Source organism: Protopterus annectens, chromosome 1.part2 (assembly GCF_019279795.1).
Source record: "Protopterus annectens isolate FY-2018-M chromosome 1.part2, PAN1.0, whole genome shotgun sequence".
Taxonomy (NCBI): domain Eukaryota; kingdom Metazoa; phylum Chordata; order Ceratodontiformes; family Protopteridae; genus Protopterus; species Protopterus annectens.
Genome location: NC_056727.1, coordinates 674560489 through 674576435, shown reverse-complemented (window position 1 = coordinate 674576435; position 15947 = coordinate 674560489). Strand labels below are relative to the sequence as shown.

General features: G+C 39.2%; 1 protein-coding gene across 1 annotated transcript in view; it reads right to left on the bottom strand.

The window, feature by feature from the left end:
• Positions 1–15947, bottom strand: part of SDCCAG8 (SHH signaling and ciliogenesis regulator SDCCAG8) — a 1727915-nt gene that overhangs the window by 1567945 nt on the left and 144023 nt on the right. The window contains exon 3 of the mRNA XM_044058322.1: positions 15908–15947. This exon is cut by the window's right edge and continues 52 nt beyond it. Coding sequence (XP_043914257.1) covers positions 15908–15947 — 40 coding nt within the window. The remainder of the gene's footprint in view (positions 1–15907) is intronic.

Here is a 15947-nt window from a genome sequence, read left to right as displayed (position 1 = left end):
TGATCAAAGAAGAAAGTTGCTTGTTATGAAAATCATAGCAAAAAAAAATGGCTTTAAAAACCCAGAAGGAGATAGTTTGCTTAGACACAGCCAAACTCAATTTCCTGGCATGTAAAGAAACAAAAAGTTGTTCAGATTTCCTGTTCTCTTTGGTTTTGCCAAGGTAATGTCAGAGCTTTCTATGTAAATCCAAGGCATGAAGAATCCTCTCATTATCATTCTGTGGAGAGGTGAAAGATGAATTACTTGATTTAAGGACAGATCACCAACCACCCTGGACAAAAAGAATGGATTAGTATGAAGAGACACCCTGGCCATGTGAAAAAAACAAAAAAGGATGTAAATGCCACAACTGCTAGGAGTTCAGATCCCCGCTTGGCAGAAGTAAAAGCTAGTAACAGTACACTTTTCCAAGTACAGTGTTGAAAGGAAGAGAAAACTGCAGGTTCAAAAGGAGACTGTTCATTTCTCAAGAACATAATTAAGGTTCCAAAAAGGAAGAATATGTTTTTTTGGGGGCCTAATATGAAGGATGCCTTTCAAAAAATGACGGAGTTCAAAACTAGAAGACGCCGCTGGGTTCATTAGAAGAAAAACAGAAATGGCAGACAAATGTGTTTATCAGATAAATATGTCAGGCCAAAACTGAGGAACTCAAACAAATAAAAAAGCACCATAGGATTACCCACAGAAAAAAGGGTCCAGGTCATACTTGAAACACCAAATAGAAAATCTCTTCCATTTAGCCACATAGAATTTCCTAGTAGTGGATTTCCCAGCCTCCTGCAAAACCTGAAGCAGGTTCTCAGAAAACTGGTGTCTAAAAGGAATGAAGACCCTATCACCCAAAGAGTCAAATGAAGGGTGGACAAGTGAAGATAAATTTGAGATCCCTTGGCCTCTGTGAGTAAATACATTCAGTGAGGTAACTTGTGATGACTGCTCCTGACCAGATGAAAAAGAAGGGAGGACCAATACTTATCGCACCAAAAGGGAGTTTTTAGATGTGTACCACAAGATTTGATGCACGACTTTTGGCAAGAGGAGGATAAGCATACAGAAACATCCCCTTCCAGGAAAAAAAAGATGGCATCCACTTTACAAGTCAGAGGACTTGGCACTCTGGAACAGAATCTGGGTAGTTGTCTGTTTAGAGGGAAGGCAATGAAATCTACTTGAGGAGTACCCTACTGATGAACAATGTCCAGGAACACCTCAGTGAGAAGCACCCATATACAAGAATCTGCACTGGACTTGCTCAGAGTGTCTGCCAATAGATTTTGCTCTGAAGGTATCTAAACCGCATGAAGAGTCAAATGCTGGAGGATTGCAAAATCCCAAGCCAGAAGAGCCAGTATGCAAAGAAGGAATAACGTTATGCCCCCCTTGCTTATTGATATACCACAGGACGGTAGTATTCGCTGTAAAAATCCTCAGAGGGTAGAGATCCAAAGGGAGTGGAGAGTACAGACAGACAGAATCAGAGCTCCTACCTCCTTTACACTGACATGATCTGCCAGGGATGTAGTAAACCAAACCCCCTGGATCCTGACATTGTTGGAGGGACCAAGATGGATCTGAAGCATCTGTGTACAGTTCCTGAGTGGAAACAGGAACCTGAAAAAGCAGTCCAGAATTCAGAGAGATCTGATGAATACACCAGTGCAGCTCAAGCTTGAGGCAAGATAATAGAGAAATGGGAAAATGCATAGGATGGCAATGCTGGAGCCAGATGGTTTTGGGGTACCACTGAAACTTCAAAATATGGAGTCTGGCAAAAGTAATGACAGAAATAATGGATGTTATGAATCCCACAGCTCAATGAAATTCCCTTGCCAGAAGCACTGAAAGAGGAAGAAAGGAATGAAAAAAAATGTCAAAAAGGGCCTTGAGAGGAGGCAGCACAGCCATCATTAGCACAGTTCAGCAGCCAAGAAACAATGATCTTGAGAAGGAGTCAGCACAGTCTCTCTGAAGTTCAAGGTGAACCCTACACTTTGCACAACAAGCTTTGCAAATTCAAGATCCTAAAGATGATGATGAGAGGGGGCTTGAATCGACAGGTAATCTAAATAAGGGAAAATCTGAATTCCACTGTGGATAGACATGTGGTGAAGATCTTTGAGATCATAGAAAGACCAAAAGGCAAAGCAGAGAACTGATAATGTGAGGAAGACAGAGAAGCAAACACTTCCTGAAGACAAGATGGAAAGGAATATGAAGATAAGCAGCTTTCAAATCTAGAGACACCAGAAAAGCTTGGGGAAGCATCAGAGGCAAAAGAGATTGAACAGACAGGATCCTAAAGGAAGGATCCTTGAGGAAAGTGTTGAGGAAGAAAAGAAAGATCCAGAATCGGTCTTCAAGACCCCTCCTTCATGGGAACCAGAAACATCCTGGAATAAAACCCAGGCCCTGCTGAGAATGGGGAATGGGCTGAATGGTTCCCTGCAAGAAAAGATATTGATGAATGAGAGAAAAATAAGGGAGCTGACAAGGAAGAGGTTGAGGAAGACCTGAAAAGGGAGGAAGAGACTTCTAAACCATAAAATAACTATATCTATTGCCAAAAAGCAAAGGACTGAGTTAACCTGGGGAGAAAGAGGAATCTGGCCGAGAGGTAAAAATGCCCGAATGTCAGATGGAAGCAGATTTGTCAGGGGAAAGAAGGATTTTCCATCTTAAAATCCTGACATTTGTCAAAAAACCCTCTTGAAAGGCCTCTTACCTGTAAGAAGGCTGTTTTGTCTGTCTTCGGATAAAGGAAGACTTACAGGGATAATTTTGCTTGAACCTAGGAAAAGGATATATATTATCTGTTTCAAATCCTGCATGACTTGCCTCTTGTCTTGTAAGGTCTTAAACAGCTCAGCCACAGCAAATCCAAAGAGATTCTGATCATTTAAAGGAGAATCCAGGACTTTTGACTTGATATCACTAGGGAGAGCATGTAAGCAGAACCAAGAGTACCTTCTCATCACAGATCCTGATGCAGCTGTCCTAGAAGAGGCATCAATAGCATCATAACTGCACTTTATAGAATGAAAAGCTACCTGGGAAGCAGTGCTCAACAAGAAAATGGCAGATGGCTTTACCTCAGAATCAAGCAAATCTGTCAGAATACCCTCAAGCTTACAGAGAACTGCCAGCACATACACAGTTATACAAGTCCCATAGCTAATGAAGGCTAAAATGGCAGAATTCTACACTTTTTCCAATACCAGTCCATAGCATGACTGTCCTTGTCTGAAGGTAAAAGCTTAGAAGAGGACAGTAATTTAAACGGCTTGTGAGAAGATAAAGCAAATCACAGGAAGGTCAAAACAATGACTTTTATACAAAAACGTTTGGGTTTCAGGAACTTTGTAGAACCGGTCAGGCTACTTAGGTGAAGGAAGCGGTGAATCAAGGGCTTGAGAAGCTGAAGAGAAAATGTCCAACAAATGGTCCAGCATGGTGAGGGCTGGAGAAAGGCAGGATGAATCAATCTGCAAGAGCTCATAGTACCTCTTTTGGACATCAGTGACTTGAGAACAATCCTTTTTAAAATGTTCCATCATATGTACCACAGTATCTATGAATGATAATTCTTCCATAGGGGAATCTGAAGAAAGATGAACCTCTTCTTCAGACCCCAAGTTGTGAGGAAAATGGAGTTGAGAAGAGTAAGCCAAGGATTTTACACCAAAATCCGAATCTAACTTCATCAGAGGACTTAGATTCTCCAAGCCATTTAGAAAGAATAGAGGATCAAGGAAAAGACGGGACAGACCAGCTTTGAGAAGGGTTTAAACTATAAGAGCATTAAAAAAAGGCCTTGTGTGAAGTCCTGGCATTCCACGTGTGGATCCTTCATCACAGGAGCCACATGCCTGGTCTTCTGGTTCTTTTTCAGGAGAATATCAGCCCTACCAAACAAGGAGGTTCACAGCCCTGCCTAGATCCAATTACAGTACCAGGGACTTCCTCCCTAACTAGTATTTAGGGAATCCCTCTAGGTTCCTCCAATATCAGCCATGGTTCCCTCCCTCCACGTCTGTAGCAGATGCAGACACAGCTTCAGTGAGCGTACGAGTAGGCAGCCCCATATCCGCCTCCAACCAGATCAAAGCAAAGGGAGCTGATGATGGCACCAGACTGTCCTCAGGTTCTTCATCCAACCTGGAGACATCCGGAGGAAGCTGGACAGCAGTAGATTCAATGAGCTCCTTCTTAGGCTTCTTGTTGGTTCTTCATCCAACCTGGAGACATCCGGAGGAAGCTGGACAGCAGTAGATTCAATGAGCTCCTTCTTAGGCTTCTTGTTAAGTGGTGGCTGAACATTGGGTTGGGTGGATTCTGAAGCTGTGGTACCTTGGGCCAAAATCTTCAAATGCTCTTACTCCAAATAAATAGTAAGGGATGATAGATGGAGGTGAAGAGTCTTCAAAGCAAACTTCTGACAAATCCCGCTCTGAGTAAAGTCGTGAATAGCACCAAAAAACAAAAAAGGTATTTGTCATGTCATCTGTCTTTATGGAGAATATGACTCCCATAGTCACATTTTCTCTTCCTGAATGACATGCAAAAAAGTGTTATGCATAAAAGGTGAGAATAATAACTTTTTAATACAATGATGCTTTCTGTTGTTGTTTGTCTTTTGGCTTTTTCCCAGTAAGGGGTCGCCACAGCGGAACTCTGGTCCGCTAATGATTGGTAGTAGATTTTTACGAAACGCCGAGGTGCCAGCTCGACGCCCAACCTTCAACGAAGGCACGCCCATTTACACGCGCATGCCTTCTGTAATGTCTTTAAATGTCAATGGTCTCACAGATAAATACAAAAAAAGAAAGAGTAATGAGCTACATTAAAAATGTAGTGTACATATAAGCTATGCTACAGGAGACACACTTTGAAAACAATGAACATGTCAACTTGATAAAGAAAGGTTTTCAGGATGGTTATTCAGTGCAATACCTGGGACAATGGAAAAAAGATGAGCTCCAATACTGATAGATGACAAAAAAGATAATAATGGTAGATTTGTAGTACTAAGGAGGTACTGGCAAGAGAGGAAGATTACACTGGCGTGTATATATACTATATATAGTATAGTGAGGGGTTGCTTCCACTTAAGCAACCCCTCACTATATGTCCACCCATTGAAACCTATTGTTTTAGTCTGTATTTCTGTAGTAGCGTATTATATATTATTGACTATCTTATTTTATCAATGTTAATTTGATAGCACTATCCTGTCTTACTGTAGTTGTTATAATTTAGAATTTAGTTATTATCTCTTTTTCTAGTGCAAGCTAATTACTATGGTCTTAATTCTACAGTAGTGTATTATTTGTTACTAACTATCATATCCTTTAAATGGCATTTTGACTGCAATAACTTTTCACACTGGTGTTCTTATAATTCAATAAGTATATTTAGTATCTGCTTTTCTAGATGAGAATGTTACTATAAGTACAAACGTGTTTAATGCTCACCTAGTTGTTATAAAGCTGCTAGAAATTTATATTTGCTCTCTAATATTTTTCTCCATTTTTGCCTTCTATCTTCCTCTCTCTCCCTGCTATTTCTACTAGTTGACTAAATGGACCCTGCAATCACCTACACAAGTGACTCTGCCCTCTTGGAAGACCAGCATTTGTCTCAACTAAGCCCAAACCCTGTTATCTTGGTGGTTTCATACAAAGGAGACAGTAAACGTATGTTACTTATACATGTTTAAATACAAATCTTCTGACCTGAGTATCTTACTCTAGCTACCTGCCCAGGACTGCCAGCAGCCAATAGCCCTAGTTCTTAACTCTATACTTCTCCAGACCCTTATCTATTATACCCCCATAGTCACCAGTGTAAACATCCTCTCTTTTTCCCCTAACACTTCTTTTCCCTTACTATTTTTCCCCATCTACCCCTTTCTTACCTGCATAACCCTAATTTATACCTGCCGGCCACTAGGTGGCATCCTTCTATGACTTGGTTTACTGCCTATTTACTTACTCCTTTACTCTTCAGTACCTTTGTCTTGTACCTGGATCTCCTAGCTCTTAACTGCTCTTTTCTTTCTCTCTGGCCCCTGCCATATCTCTCTTCTATTTTACTTTTCTGCTACAAACCTGCACTGCACCACACCTTACATTTATTACATTCACAATACCTGCTACAAACTTACCTGCTTGTTTCTCCACCTTACTGATTGTCTTCTCTGTACATCTACAACTCTGTTGTGTCTTCCCGCTCCTCTACATTTATCCCCACAGACACACCCCTCCCTTCTGCAGAACCAATCACAACCACTTCCTGTCCCCACCCTATCTATAATACTCTCCTCCCCCCTCTAGATCCTGTCCCTACCCCATCTATAATACTCTCCTCCCTCTCCCTTCCTCTTTACTCTCTAGACCATATCTTCTCAAGCCACTCACTCCAATTCTAATTAACATGCCTAACCATTACTACCCTCTACTACTACTAACTCTTTTAACTACTCTCACCACTACCTATCTCTCAACCTCCTACGAACATCCCTTACCCTCAACTTTTACCATCCCACGTAAACATACATTATCTACTCCCCCTACTACATCCATAAACTATCTCAGTGCCATCTACAAAACCTCATATCTCCAACCTAAATATCACCGTCTCTCTCACACTAAATACTTTATTCATAACCATAAAAAACATATTTACTACTGCAAACCCCCTCAATTTTATAACCTTATATTAATTTGCTCATTGATAGATGGAGACATACACCCCAGCCCCAGCCCTGTCCCATCCTCACTACCAACTAACTCACAACCAGTTAATACAAAGCCAACAGTATCAACTAAACCCCCAAAATCACTCTTTATTGCCCATCTAAACATACGTAGCATTTGTAATAAAGTTCCACTAATCCATGCTCTTCTAGATGTCCAACAGTTTGACATTCTCTGTCTAACTGAAACATGGCTCAAACCTTCAATAAAAGATAATGAAATAGTCCCCCCTGGCTACAATATCCTCAGACAAGACCGCTTAAACAAAAAAGGTGGCGGCGTAGCTATATTTTATAAACCCGGATTGCAAATAAGTAAAACAAATCATACCCTCCCAACTGACACTAATGTTGAAATTATTATTTCAAAACTTCAACTCAACCCTCACAAAACTATTAATATTATCTGTACCTATAATCCCCCTGGCAAAAATCTTACCATATTAGAAGACCTACTAAACTGGCTTTCACTTAACCTCCTACAGGAAACTATACTCCTAGGAGACTTTAATATTGACTGGAACTTATGTAATCATGCTAATCCATCTAACCTTATTAACCTCCATGGCTTCACACAAAACATAACCTCCCCAACAAGAACAAACAAATGTAATAATAAAGAAACCATACTTGACTGGATCTTAACGAATAGTCCCCAGGAAAAATATACAACAGGAACCCTCCCAGATGACCTCAGCGATCACTCCCTAACCTATATTATCAGGCATAAAACTATTATCCCAACCCAAGTTCGATTCTCCCGTAGTAAAAAAAACATTTTGACCCCAATCTGTTTCAGAATGAACTTATGCAAGTTAACTGGACACCTCTTAAAACTCTCCCTATAGATGATGCTGTTAACCATTTCAATAATACTTTTCTCAACATCCTTGAACACCATGCCTCATGCTCAATACTTAATGAAAGCTAAGACAGCCAAATGGCTCTCAAACACAACTAGACAACTAATACTTTATAGAAACAAAGCCTGGACTAAATGGCGAACCACTAAAAACATAACTGATCATCTCACTTTTAAACAAAAAGAAATATGACAAAACAAGCCATCCTAAAAGATAAAAGAAACTTCTATACTCAACTACAACAATCTTCCCTTCACCAACCACATAAATTTTGGACCGCTATTAACACACTGCTATCCCCTGCCAAAGCTGTCACACCTAATCCACTAGGCTCTAACCCTGACTCTCCTTTACAAACAGCTAATGCCTTTAATACCTTCTTTACTTCAGCTATACTAAAACTAGCTAACCAACAAAACCCTGATACCTCCAAAATATTAACCCCTAGCTCCACCCCCCCATTTCATCTTAAACCTATACCCACCTCCTATATATTGTCCTTACTTCAAAAACTTAAACCAACAACCCCCTCAGCTGACAAACTACTAGCAGAATACCTTCAACTAAGTGCAAAAGCAATAGCCTACCCCATCTCTGTATTGATTAACAGGACCTTAAAGGAAAGTACTATCCCCTCAGTATGGAAAATCTCATATATTATCCCCTTTTCAAAGGAGGTGACTCTACGGAGTATTCTAACTTCCGCCCCATAGCTTTACTATCCCCTCTTGCAAAAATAATGGAGAAATGCATCCACAAACAGTTACTTAACCACCTACTAAACTTCAATCTCCTAGCTAACTGCCAACATGGCTTTCGACCATGCCACAGTACTACCACAGCCTTACTATCCTTCATAGACTCTATAAACAAAAATCGCAACAATAATACTCCCTCTTCAGCATTCTTTGTTGACCTGTCAAAAGCCTTTGACATGGTTAATCACCAACTCCTCTTACATTGTTTAAAATCCTCTCTCTGGACAATCTTGGATTAAGCCGGTTCACATCCTATCTCGAAAATCGCAAACAGGCAGTTCTCTGGAACAACCATCTCTCTGATCTTCTCCCCACCTCTATAGGAGTCCCTCAGGGCTCCATCTTAGGTCCTCTTCTGTTTTCCATTTTTATAAATGACCTTCATCTATCCACACCCCTATCTACCTGTATTCAATATGCAGATGACACTACCATCATTTGCTCTGCCTCAACTCAGACTGAACTTCACTCCCTCACACAAAAAACCTTCACCATCATAGAGCAATGGTTCGCTAATCATTGTCTCCTCCTCAACCCCAAGAAAACCAAACTTCTCATCTTTCCACCCACACACCTGTCTCCCTCAATGGATTTCACACTCACATCCAATAATGGCACACTCATCACTCCAGACCAAACAACCAAACTCTTGGGTATTACTATTGACAACCAACTAAAATTTGACATTCATATTAACTCAACAATAAAAACAACCAACAGAAAACTAGGTTCTCTCTACAGAATCAAATCTTGCTTAACTCCTGAAGCCAGATCTAATATAGCCAGAACCCACTTAATCTCTACCCTATTATATGCTTCCCCCTTATACACTAATCTTTCTAAGTTTAATCTCAATAAACTAGCCACATCATACAACAACATTGCCAGATTTGCTACAGCCTCTCCATATAGGACTCACCATTGCTTGAATCTCACAAAACTAGGTTGGCTGGAACTACCCCACCTAATACAATACTAACAACTTACAATTGCCCACAAAGCCCTTCATCACCTAGAGAACACACCAATGCTCTCCACCCTTATAAAACCCTATACCAATTTGAAGAACCTTCGCTCCTCTAACAAAATACTGATTCAAACTTCTCTATCAAATAACATAGCAGGTGACTCCACATTTTCCAACTCAGTTGGCAAAATTTGGAATCAACTACCACCAGACCTCACATCCCTGACCTCAATTCCACTATTTAAAAACAAACTCAAAATCTTCCTAACCAACCACTGGCTATGCTCTTGCCATAACCCTGGCTAACTTCTTTCTTTTTTCCCTCCTTCCTTTCTTCTGACCTCCCTCTCCTTCTCCTCCTAACTCTAGTATACCACACCTTCCACTTCTTAATTATTCCTATCTCTCTCTCTATTAAAAGACATAAATCTAATTTTGCTTCTCACGTATAATGTAGTAATACTGTAACTAAGTAAAATATCTAATCTTATTCACCTGCTAAGTCTCATATTGTACTCTTGTGTCTATACATTCTGGAAGAAATTTAAAGCAAATGTTTTCTTTTTATTGCATAATTCTGTATATTTTTTAACTTGTTAAGTAGTAGTTAGCGGAGCTTTTCTCCTCGGGCCTCCACTGAAAATGGACATGTATCCAGTTGGACTAGCCCGGTTAACAAATGTAAAATAAATAAATAAATAAATAAAATATATATTCCACCTAAAGCTGCTACAATGAAGCATAAGAAAACAATCCGCTTTCAACAAGGAATATTACTTATAGGTGGGGACTTGTATTTGATTTCCAACAGTGTAGATGCGTCTGGGGGGCCCAGAAGGGAAAATATAACAAAGGAGGATAGATTTTTGAAGAAATTTCTGAAAATATTTGACATGAAAGATGTGAATTCAGTACTAGGAGTTAGGAGTGAATTTACGTATCATTCCCCAAGATACAAAAACTGGGCTAGGCTAGGCCGAGTTTACATTTCACAGGAACATTTGTATTTAATTAAAAGTCTAGATATGCACCCATTAACTATTTCAAATCATGTGCCAATAACAACTAAAATAAAAACACAGGGTAATAAAATAAAAATGAGACACTGGCGCTTCCACGTCTATCTACCGAAAAGAGAGGAATTCAAGGAAAGGCCAGTAAAAAATATTCAGGAGCTATAAGAGAAGATAGAAATTTCTTCTGAAAATATAGCTAAGAAGTGGGATAACATTAAAGTGGAGTTTAACAACGGGGTGTCAAAGAATGGGATATACGGTTAAGAAGTACCAAGAATTATTTATTTAGAGGGAATGACAAATGCAAATATTGCAAAATGGGGGTAGCTCACAGAATAATAAGAGGAGCAACTGCAGAATGCTAAACAGATAATAAGTGATTACCTTGATAATATGCTTAACAGCAATCTTTCTAAACTCATGCAACTGTTTGTTTTTTTTTTTTTTGATAACTGGAGCACAAAAACTTTTAGCACAATGACTCAGGCAACAGAAAGTAGAAAGGGCCGTCACCAAGCTTAGGGAGCCTTTAACAAGGAAGATAAGAGATCCTGTAGGAGTATTAGAAATATTTTGGAAATTTTATCAAAGTCTGTATAAAGCAGAGAATTATGAAAACCAATAAAAGGTACAAATGGAAATGTTTATGGAAGAATTAAATATGCCATGGTTAGAGGTAGACGAGGCTCAATTACTAACAGTTAAGATAGGAAGAGATGAGACAAAAATGGTAATGTATAATCGATCTACAGAAAAATCCCAAGGAATAGACCGTATTCCTGTAAAAATCTGGAAGTTAGGAGGCAAAACACTGAAAGATTTGGAAGGTTTTGTTCAACAGTACTTTTAACAGGAGAAGTACCGACATCCTAGTGGTGGTAGCTGTAATACCAAATACCTAAAGAGGGTAAAAAATCATCCAGCTTCATACAGGCCCATTTCAACACTAAACCATGATTATAAAGTGTTTGTGTCTATTAATGCTAAAAGAAAGGCAAAAGTACTGCCAAAATTGAACAGATTTGGATCAATGGGGGTTTCGTGGAGGGGACACAAACATTCAACAAAATTAACAGAACATTAATGATCTAGAGGAAGCAAAATGTAAGAAAATATCAGTGTTATTAGTTGGTCTTGATGTACAGAAAGCATTTGACAGATTAAGCTTGGACTTTATGAGCACGGCAATGGAAGCATTTGCATTCCTTGATAAAATTATAAAGTTCTGGTGTGGTAGCTAAGGATATGTGGGAAGAGGCTAAACAAAATGTAATTAAAAACTGAGAAATCTGAAACACTGTTATATGGATATGGATAGTAAGCTACAAGCAGTTAAAATGTTTTTAGCCTCTTTAATTTTATAAATAGGTCAGACCTATTTTTAACTACAGAAGTTGTGGATAGCAATAAAGAGCTGAAGATTTTACTTGGGAGGGGAAGACGGCAAGAATCAAGTGGGATAAGTTCATTCTTCCAACAGAACAGGGCGGATTGGGATTACTTGATTAGAGGCGTATTTCAGAGCTACATAGTTAAGGCTCCTATACATTGCAAAAGCAGAAACCTACAATTCAAAGTGGAAAGTGATAATGATGAAACAGAGGGAAGCTGAAGAAACAAGGAGAGACTAGGATTTTGTATGCAGACCTTTAAGGAGAATAACAATCATACAGAATACTATATTCATAAAGTAGCAGAAAGTATTCTAAGATCTAAGCCAATATAGGAATGGGGAAAAGAGATTCTGCTGATAGGGATGACTGCAATTAGGGGTAGAGACAATAGGAAAGAGGGGGCTGGAATTTATTGGAGAAAACTAGCAAAGGAACCAAGGTATTAGGCACAAATAAAGAGAGAGGGAAAGGTAACATAATGGAAAGATGCCAAGAATTTATGTGGACTGCAGGTTAGAGATTGCCTTCTCTATCAATGATTGATATTAGAATACAGGCAAAGATAAAGACATAGGGACATACTAAATGAAAGACCAGCACTGGTAGTTTTTAGTAAAATATAGATGCTTTTAAAAAGGGAATAATTAGTAGAGCATATAAAATATTGCATGATAACTATAAGAATCAATCAGGGGAGGTTGGAAAGGGTTTGGAAGAAAGACTGGATAAGCAATTCACAAAGAAACAATTCGGGGATATGTGTTTGTCTCCCAAATATGCAACAAAATCTAGAAGATGTAGGATTTTTTTGTCTGGAAATGTTTACATAGATATTTTTATACTCCAATTAGACTTCAGAGACTTTTTCCCTTAGGTAGACAGCAAATGTTGGAGGTATTTTTTCCTTAGGTAGACAGCAAATGTTGGAGGTATGATGGGGAAGAAATAGATAACTGGGAACATATTTTCTGTAAGTGTAATGAGTTGGCAGACTTTAAAGATTTATTGCACACAACTCTATCAGAGATACAGGGTGAGCAAATTGGTTTAACTAGGGAAATTATTCTTCTGAGCTATGATACAGAATTGGAATTGTCTAGGCATAGTAAGGCCTTGCTGAATCTAATTATGGTGGCTGCCAAAAAGGCAATTACTAGAAAATGGAATTCAAAGTCTAAACCAACTGTAATAGAAGTAGTGAATATAGTAATAGAGATAAAACAACTGGAAATGGGATCTTTAGAAAAGGGTAGGAGTAGATTACATAGGAAAAATGGCAAATGTGGAAACAATACATACAGGGGAGGAATGAGGTTTAAAAGAGAGCAGAATATGAATGAGCTATGTAATATCGGACGGACAGTAATTGGGTAGATTATAAGTGATGTATAATGCTTGCAACTAAAACTGTTTCAATATGGTTTGTGATGTAAAATGCTTGCCACTAAGATTATGTCAATATGGTTTATTTTCCTGATGTTTCCAGTTTAAAAAAAACAAAACAAACAAAAAAAAAAAAACAAACAGATTCTGACCAGGTAGCCCAAGGCTCTGCCACGATAGCAAAATGTCTCATCTGATCAAAAGTCCCGGGTGTGTGCGTGTGGGGGGGGGGCCTCAAGAAATGAAAGGTCAACAACTCAAGCAACTTTACTATCAGAATTGTACACTTTGACAACACCAACACCACCAACACCACTGACAAAAAAAAATATCATTCCCTGAGCCCAAAAGCATCCACCAAATTCAAATGTTTCAATGTCCTCACCAACAGGGTCAGCAGTCCTGCTGACACAGAGGGCTCAACCCCATGTACAGGAATCCTATGAAGGCTGACAGATCTTTCAGTGCGGACATCTTCACTTGCGGATAAAAACTCAGCATCATTGAGATCAGAGCCTGGAGAAGACTCAGTAAAGACCAGACTTTAACAGAATAGGGAAGTATTGGCCAAGATCTGCAAGGAACCAAATGCATATCCTGGGATACTGCCTCCACCACCTTCTTGAAATCCAAAATATGGAGGTGACAGGAAAAGACTGACCTGGACATGCGAGATCTAGCAAAAAACAAGATTATGCACTCCTACACCAGACATGAAATCCACAGTCTGTCCTTATACACTGGGAAGGCAAATGCTCTGCAGTAACAATAACCAGAAGTCTAGACACCCATGAGGGAGAAGCAGATACCTCTAGAATGTTTAAATACTTTGTATAAATTTAGATTGATCTTCTTGGTCTCTAACCACGTTTTCCTTCTAATTCACTGTATGCTTCTGTCTCTATCCTTGGCTTCTTTGGAACAAGGTCAGAGGTTGAGGTGCTGAATTTGTGTCTTTATTTGAAGTGAGCTCATCCACTGGCCCTAAATGGGTCTACCTTGATGCAACACTTTCAGGCCAAGGCCAGACAGGAGAAGATCTGACCACCCTCTTTACACTTGGTTAAAAAACAGACTATTGCACCCATTTTACTTGTAAAATTGCTAAATGACTCACAGTAATATCTGAAATGCTCTTTCCCAAAGACTGACTACACACAATGCCAGTCTGTCTTAGGGAGGCATTTTAATAGCATACATTTCTTGAAGCATCTATCCTCTTTACGGTCTACCTTAAAAGTTATTATAAAACAACAGACAGTAAAAGCAGAATAACCATTGAGATAACCTACAGATATTAGCAATAAATCAAACACATTGCTGAACTACTGCACAGTAGCAGTAAACCACCACAGACTGCAGCATGACCAACAAAAACCTTTAAAAGGCAACAGAATATTTTTTACGGGTTAGAACCAATTCTACTCCAAACAAAAAGATGTTGCTTGCACAAGGTACAAAACAGCCTAATAAAACAAGCCAAACAGAGTTGAATAAGACAAAAGGACCTCTTGGCATTCAAATGTGCAACAAGGTAGGAAGGTGAGGAACTGTCACTTTTGCCATACAATTAGGGGGGGAAAGGTATGGCTTGACCTTGCTGCAAAGTAGAAACAAGTTTCCCGTACTCAAAGATGATCAGCCCCAGAGTAGCATAAAATTGTAACAAAAGTTCTAAAGATAAGAAAAATCCAAAACCTGTAATCTAGGCCTATCTCCCGGTTATGAACTCTAGGCATGGCAAAACAGATGTGAATAAGAGTGGAAAAACAAAAAGCACTATGGGTAGAAAGGAGAAGGTTGCACCCCTGAGAGAGTTCCTGGTGCCAAGCTCCTCAGGCTTGGATGGTCACAACTCCTATCAATGAAAATGACCCTAGGCATTTCAAATTCATGAATAGTGGCTGAATGTTACCTGCACAATGCATGTGTATCTACTTACATTACAATGACAGTTAAAATCTTGACTACTGTAGTAATAGTCAATTTTGCCCCTGTAGGTGATTCATTACATTATAACTGTAGCTAATATTAGCCCTGATCCATACCTATTTTTGTAACTAACATTAGTCCCAATCCACTCAAGTCTTTAGGAATCAGGCTTGCTACTCAGTCCCATACCTTCTGCCACCTCACCTAACTTTGATTAACCACTCACCTCCATAAAAGAATTGGACCTTATAGTGGCCGGAACTGGTGATAAACTACGGAGGCTATCAACAACTACAGCATCAGTGGTGCTTCACATTGCTTTTCTTAAACATCTGGGTAACCCCGATTAACACACATCTGCAATGTTTTGGATCACCTTCACTACTAGTAAGCACCTATGTACACACACTATTTCTGTTCCCACAGGATACTATACCCATACATCTAACCTATGATAAGCCTTTTAAGACACCATCCCCCATCCTGCTCCCCCCAGGATGACAAAGCAAGCCAGCAGCACACAATCCCACTCAGCCCTTTAAAGCTAAAATCAATGTGCCAGCAAGCTAACAAATTCTAAAAACTTGGAAAGCAGCAGCCAAAGCTCCACTATCGCAGAAATCACAGGTATACTGTAAAATACTTAAGCTAGCATGACTTAACTCAAATAGTGTTTTTTTTTTCTTAAATTCAGAGTAGCATGGTCTTATAGTACAATCCCAGATGTGCAGGAATACGCACGCATACACAAACTCTTCACCAGTTTTAAATGGAAGAAAATAGTAGTAATAATAATAATAATAATAATAATAATAATAATAAGTGTATACATACTGTAGGAGACATTTTTCTTCTGGCTGTACACCTTTCCCCA